This window comes from Apteryx rowi, unplaced genomic scaffold (genome assembly GCF_003343035.1).
Source record: "Apteryx rowi isolate R43461 unplaced genomic scaffold, aptRow1 scaffold_672, whole genome shotgun sequence".
Classification (NCBI taxonomy): Eukaryota; Metazoa; Chordata; class Aves; order Apterygiformes; family Apterygidae; genus Apteryx; species Apteryx rowi.
Genome location: NW_020450952.1, coordinates 335,562 through 343,344, shown reverse-complemented (window position 1 = coordinate 343,344; position 7,783 = coordinate 335,562). Strand labels below are relative to the sequence as shown.

General features: G+C 37.2%; 1 protein-coding gene across 1 annotated transcript; it reads left to right on the top strand.

The window, feature by feature from the left end:
- Positions 1–6: 6 nt before the first annotated feature.
- LOC112975510 (retinol dehydrogenase 14-like) lies at positions 7–3,691 on the top strand. The gene is given in 1 exon segment (XM_026085736.1): positions 7–3,691. A coding segment is annotated over 1 exon segment (708 nt). The 5' UTR covers positions 7–2,693; the 3' UTR covers positions 3,402–3,691.
- Positions 3,692–7,783: the final 4,092 nt, after the last annotated feature.

The window sequence follows — 7,783 nt, the reverse complement described above, 5'->3', positions numbered from 1 at the left end:
TTACAGCTCAGTCTGTCTCCAAAGGAATAAAGGCTCACGTGAGTGCATTGCTCACAATTACATCAGTCCTGCCTCCTCCCCAGGCTGTCCCTCTCCATGCATTTTGAATCTGTTGGCCAGAGCCAGCTGAATTTAGCAGATACAAATATTCAAATACATAAAGTTTTTGCAGATTTCCTAAAAATCTGAGATTAAGCAGAACAGAGACATCAGATCAATTCTTCTGATAGAAATGCTGCTAGATGAGTTCAGCTGTATTTTAGATACCGGAGTTGGGACTCTCCTCTCATCACATCTAGCTAATCAAACTGTGAGACACAAAGTCATAGAAAACCAAGCTTTATAAATTCTGCAGCTTAAGAGAACTGCTTGTTAAGTACTTGGAAGATGTTCAAGTGCTGTGGAAAGAGAGAAAATGGAGAGGAACTATATTCCATTAACTTTAAGATAACTTTCGCAAGACTTAAATGTCTGAAAAAGTCAAGTCTTGTGTGCTTCAGTGGAACTCTGTGTAGCTGTATACATGAATCAGGTGATAAGGTCTGCTCTTGCTTCAGCATTCTAGGAAAATGTGCATATACAAAAGGATATAAAACATGCAGAATAAACATTAAAAAAGAAACATTGTTTAATCTTTTTGAATTAAAATTAAATTAGAATTAAACTATAGTAAAGTATAAAAAACATCCAAAAATGTAAATTGGTTAGTGTTTCTTTAAAGTAAATGACTATAAATGAGAAATGGGTGGAGAAAAAGAGAGCACCTGTATTTGCAGAGTGCTGCTGACACTTCCATTTTAATTTACATTTTTAAAGTAATCCCAAAAGCAACTAATGGCAGGGGATGTGAGTGATTACAATGTCCAGTTCAACAAATACTTTCAGGATCTTTTTGAGATGAAAGAGGCTCAAAGATTGGCAGGGTGGGGAAACAACACACTCCCACAGTCTAACTTAATCTATGGAAGTTTTACATTGCAGAGCTGCAGGTAATTCTATCTTTCTTTAGCCTCATTGCAAAAAAATAAAGGACTTGGAGATGTTGGAGTGTTTCATGGAAAATGGAGAGAAGTGGAAACAAGCTTCAGAAGCTGAAAGAAATAGTTTTGCCTCTCAAATTGGTGTTTTGTACTCTCTGATGCACTTGATCATAGTCGCTGCCTGCTTTGCATTGGTTGCATTACTCTAGAGTATTAAATCTAGAAGTCTCAGAATGTAGCACAAACAGAAGTCCTGCAGCTTGAAGTGTTAAGGCTTGCAAAATAAATCCCCAGGTCAGATGCTACAAAAAGTATTTAAAGCAGCTTTCTGCCCTAAAGAAGAAAGTGGACATGTCACTTTAGTAGGTATTTTTGTTTAGTTGTAGTAACCATTACGTCTCTTTGAGGGGAAGAACTGAGCTTGATAGTCTTTTGTTCATGCGTCAGGGACCCAATTATATGAAACACTGAGCAACATCGAGTCCCACTGAAATCAGTCAGAGGTTAAAGTGTTTGATATTTTGTGTGTCAGATGCCAGCATTGTTAACTGAATGCCAAGTACAAGCTCAGATTTTGCTCTCTTTGTAAGGTAAATGGATAAAATTTATTTGGAGATTCTATGTTTTTTTCATTAAAATGATCCAAAGTGATCTCTGCTTGCCACATTGGGTTTAAAGATTTAGTAGTAAAGAAAACACATGCTGCTTTTTCTATACAGTGAATATATTTTTGTTAGTCACTCAAACATAAATTTCCTGTGTTCAGCCTTTGCCAGAGGTGTGTGAAAGTGCTGAATTCAGAGTAAGAAGTTTGGTTTAATCTTTACTTTTTGAAAAAATCATTGGGGTAAATTGGAAAGCCCCTAATTCTTGAGTGGGTGTTGAGACATGAAGTGCATGATCTATGAGTATATTTAAAGTATGCATACCACTCTCTGTGTTAATTACATATGTTTCCTGATTCTGTACACTGTAAGATGACTCCTTGATTCTTTATGTTTTCTCCCAATCTGGTCCAGGAATACTGATCCATAAAATAGCATGTGCTGAGCATGTAAAAATTTCAAGCCTCAGTCCCATAGACGCTTCTAAGTTCTTGAGTAGACTCATCAGACTCAAATTGTATGAAGCTACTTTTCTATGACGAGTTCTGCTCTGTAGTTCTCACAAACTAGCACAATGAGGTATAGAGAATTTTAAAATGAAGTAATGTTTAAAATCATGAGAACATTGTTTTGCAAAGCTTTTCATGAAATCTGCTCCCCAGTGAGATGATAGCTCTACAATTGGACAATTTCTTTTCAACAGTGAGGGTCGTTCTTTGGGTTAACATTTTTTTTCCCCATATTTGTGCTAACTTTGCATGGTAGAGCCCATACCGGTGGCTGAGGTTTGCTGTAATTCGAATTATGATAATGCATAAATGTGCCTGCTTTTGCAATGTGGTAATGTATTACTTTTCAAAGGAAAACAAAATGCATCACAAAGAAATTTTCATTGAGTTGCTATATGAAAAGTTGTTCTTGAAGAAACAGTTGATTGTGTTCTGCCCATTTTAAAAGTAGATCTAAACCTACTCACATATATTTAGATTCTACCTGAGGCATATATTCAGCTTAGTGGTTGTTTATTTCTTTTTTTCAGTAGTACATTAAGAGAATATCAGGAAATTGCAATTTAGAAGACTAGGAGTGAAGTTATTTCTTTCTAACAATGACCAATGAAACAATTAAGTGTAATGGTATGTTTTGTATGACAATTTATTATAAAACTGAATGATTTTTTTTTCTTTCCTATTTAAAGGAAGAGCCAAGGTTGGATGTTCTGATTAATAATGCAGGGATATTCCAGTGTCCATACATGAAGACAGAGGATGGTTTTGAGATGCAGTTTGGTGTAAACCACTTGGGTCACTTCTTGCTCACCAGCCTTCTTCTGGGCCTCCTCAAAAATTCTGCTCCGAGCAGGATTGTGGTAGTATCCTCAAAGCTTTACAAATATGGAGAGATCAACTTTGAAGACTTGAACAGTGAGATAAGTTACAATAAAAGCTTTTGTTACAGTCGGAGTAAACTGGCTAACATATTATTTGCAAGGGAGCTGGCCCGTCGATTAGAAGGGACAGGAGTCACTGTCAATTCACTTCATCCTGGGATTGTCAGAACAAATCTAGGCAGATATGTGAATATTCCTTTGCTGGCAAAACCCCTATTCAATTTGGTGTCGTGGGCTTTCTTCAAAACACCTCTGGAAGGAGCCCAGACTTCTATTTATTTGGCCTCTTCTCCTGATGTAGAAGGTGTTTCAGGGAAATATTTTGGGGACTGCAAAGAGGAGGAACTCCTGCCCAAAGCCATGGATGACTTGGTTGCAAGGAAGTTATGGGATATCAGTGAAGTGATGGTTGGACTATTGAAATAAGTGCCAGAGACTATCCGCTAAAAAGAATGCAGATAACTATGCAGTACATATTTGCAACAATGTAATCCTCACCTTAAACGGTGTGGGGATACATATTACTTTGCTCCTAGATGTTAGATAGAGGAGTGATTTGTGCTGGAACTCAGTTTGGAAATAAATAGTAATCTGTATTTAACAGACAAGCATTTAAAAAAATTTCAGAGTTTGAGGGTGCGAGTATAACTTCTGATTAAATCTCTTTGGAAATTTGTGTTCTACTAATAAAAATTGAACACAGCTGTGTTACACAATGTATTATATGCTTATTTGCCATGTTCCACTGCTTGTAGTCAGGTTGGACAATGCAGGGTATTGATGGTGAAACACTTCTCCTGTATAAAGGCTATGAAAATTGATCCTGATATTAATAATAGGATTGTTGTCTTTTTGAGCCATCACAATGAGAAACGGAGTAAACAGTTTTACTGGTGTCTTACGCTGCAATCATTTAGGCCTCTGAGTGCCAATGAAAGATTTCTCATCAGCGAACAAGAACTCTTGAGCCGTATATAGCTCAGCTGTGAAGCACAAGTCAACTTTTTGAATAATGTCATTGCCATTCAATGAGTATATACACTTTGTGCAAGCTGTATTTTTTTCATGTGTGCTAAACTTGCTATTTCTTGATATGCACAGACACTTTCAGTTTCATTGAAAACTTAGTTGACCGATGTCTTATGGTCTCAGAAGCACTTTGCGCGTCATGAGTTGTGTCCATGCAAAGTTCACAAAAAGATCTCAACTCCAACTAGACTGAAAAGAATATGCTTTTCAATATGTGTTTAGTTTGACTGATGGCACTTTAACTCAGTAGTGAGATGAGATAAATCTGTCTAGTAAAGCTTAATGATACTCTTTAACAATAAAAAAAAAAAATTAAAAAGACTTAACAGCATTCATTCTTTCACTGTGGAAGATATAATTCAGGAACCAGCACTCTTGACACAGTAGCGTTGTTTCACAGCTAAAAAATTCACCCCTATCAGTTTAGGGAGCCTCTGCTATGTTGAGTTAGCAAGATTAAAATGGGCCCCAAATAAATACATGAATATTACAGAGCTGTGCTGATTTATTCTTTTTGAGTTCATGTAATTAATGGGTTCATATTAATGTTTATGACCTCTTGTTTTGCTCTGAATTAATAATATGTTCTAATAGTTAATTTAGGATAAATAGAAGATCAGTCTTATTAATTTATTTTATGAAAACACAAATTACTCAAGCAGTATTAGTAAGTGATGTATTTCATAGACTCTTATCAGCTACTTATAAATACATATTAGTTCTGAACTTCAGTTAGCACACCTATTTTTGAGATTTTCTCTGGTTGTTTAGTCAGATTCATCATATTTTAACTTTAGCACAATGGAGTCGTAATTGTCTATCCTTCCCCTTCCCTAGCAAGGCAATACTCTGGGTGAGCGAGTGACTTAGGTGTGGGAGGAAGATCCCACTTTCTTTCCAGAAAATCTCAAGGCAAAGTAGGAAACTGAGCAGGCTTTTAAGCATGTCAAGTGTTGTACTGCTCACTGTAAGGCAAAGGGTAGAGATGGGAGTGTTGTCAAAGCATAGTCTGAGTGTTGAGCAAAGTTCTCTTTTAAGTAATGTTAGAGGGAGGCTAATAACATCTTTAGAGAAGATTCTAGGCTTTGACCTTTATTGTTGCATTTCACATTTTCGTTCTAAATGCTTATAAATAACTATGCAGCACTCTTGAAACAGCCAAATAAAGAACTGAAAGTTAATTAACATGTTTAGTATGCAGGATAACAGTAAAGTGAGAGAATGTTTTCATGAATTGCAGGCTGTCTTAGGCAACAATATGGAACACTTCTGCCAGAGAACAAGGACATCCAGTTTTAAGGCTTTATCTATAGGGAGATACAGACAAGCTGAGCCAAACTTGGATTTATGTTGTCAATATTACTGGAACGATACTGAAGCAATAATACTGTATTATTTCACTGAGTGAAACAAGTGTATACTTTTTGCAAGGAAAACCTTAGATACGAAGATAGAGACAGCAGAAGATTGCTGGTCTGAAAATACTGTGGTAAAGAACTGCAGTGAAGCTGTTTGAGGAGCACAGAAATATATATCTTTCCAGACTGAAGAACCAGCATATGTTATCCACAAGCCTTCAAAACAGCAAAGGTAGATCTGCATAGAAATAAGAGATGTGGAATAATAAGAGATGTAGAATAACATTACTGGAATGATACTGAAGCAATAATACTGTTTTGATATCCTGTATCATATCTAAATCACAGCCCTTCTCCCGTAGGACAGTGATCACATGATAGTCTTAATGAAATATAATATGCCTGAGCGAATATTGCCTGAAAACATTTTGAAAGGATGGATTGTTAGGAACAGTAGCATCAAAATGTAAGATTTTTCAACATCAAACCTAAGTAAAATTTGTCAAGTTCAAGGTTGAGTGTAATTTAGCCTCCATGGTCCAGAAAGCCTTGCTTACACTGTTAAGACTGCTGTTACTGTTCATGCGATGCTTTTGTTGTTCTAGTAGCATCTATGAATTATAGACCTTATAGGCCAACAGCTCTTTGCACAATATATGTAAGTGCAAAACTAAAGGGGAGCCCTTACCTCAACAAGCAGTACTGCTGACTTGATCCAGATTAGAACCAATCATTTGGGCTAAGAAAGTATACTATACTACATTAGATCTTAGCTCAGATATATGTCCATGGTTTGAGGATTGTCTACTGAATGTCTTTTCTTGGAACTGGTAGAGGGACTGATGGCTTGCTCCAGCCACTTCATGCTTCACTCCAGTATTACAGCACTTCCAGAAAGAGATGGCAAGCTTTCTGTGTTACTATTCTATAACCTATTTAATCCAGGGCTATTTGGTGTAGTAAAGCCAAAACAGAGTCACACTGCAGATACCTTCCTCCACCATCGCCACCACATGAGCACCACCACCCTTAAATAAACTGATTTCCAATTAAGAATGAAGACTGTGAACTGAAGAAGTAAAGGAGTGAAAGTTGGACTGTAACCAGGAATAGTACGTAAAGTCCAGGGAAATGTAAAACAGCATCTTTCACAGTTAAGTACAGGGGCTGATCACATTGCTAACAACTACGTTACAGATATGCAATGAAGATACAGCTACGTTAAGATCCTTTTGAGATCTGTGATAAATATGTTCGGAGGCAACTCTTCCAAAAGCCAGAATGTACCTTCTTCACTTCTGTAGCTGAGACGGGGAGGGTCGTAGTGGTGAATAAGTTGTCTGTTTGCAAACAGTGCTCTAACTTTCGCGATTTGAGCCTTAGGCCACTCTGGGCAATGAAATATAGTGCTTCCAAGTGGCCCCATTTCACACTGATCAAATTTGTATTATGCAACAACATCGTAGACTAACTGTATTCTAAAAGGGTTATTTTAAAATCTGTATGCKTGTGTGTGTCTGTGTATGTATATGTGCAGGCACATGTGCAGGTGCAATTTAATCCCTTATTTGAAAAGACCAACAGGAAGAGCTGTCAGCAACTTACCAAGGAACTGAAGGGCAAGTGAGAGTTAATTGTTAGCCTGAGAGTGTTACCTGCTGCCTGGGTTGACTTGACATGGGATGAGACATAGGGCTTGGGGACAGATCTGTTGGGCTTGATCTCAGTGTTGAGCTCAATTGCTTAAAGTTGCATCCAGGTAGACGTATCCATTGTCTGCTTGCAGTCAGAAAACATACAGGCACAGCTGAAGGAAGGAAACACTTGCATATAACAGATGAGGAAAACAAGCTTAGAGTGTGTTAAGGGGAATATTTCAAAAGTGCTTCAGAGTGATTTACTGATCTTTGGTTACGGTGCTTTTGAAAGTGTCCCTGTAAGCAACTTGCCTTATGGTTAGACCATGGTTAGAGTTTGAGAAATAAATTGTTTCTATTATTTTCTGATTCTCAGTCCCAAACCATAACTACAAGCCAGTCCTCCCTGCACACATGGTGCTATTATAGCTGAGGTTTCTGCCAGTGAACTAAATTGCAGTTGCATGTATTTATTTTATATGCCACATCTGTTTAAGTAAAGAGAAACTTATGTACTTTAAAAAAATACTCTGAATCTGTCACCAATTTACCTTCCTTAACTTGCCACAAAGCCCAACATCTATCACTAGGCAAAGGGACAACACTGCTCTTTTAGTTACTACAGGCAAAACAGCAGGCAAGCTTATAAACCCAGCATGAGTCCTCCAGTAAAAATTCTCCATCTTAATGAGATAAATGATCAGGTTTTCCATGATGCAATAAAAACAGAAGTATTTAAACTGTCCTCTCTTTCTTCAGTGGTTGCCTGGTTTGCCTAAGCTAT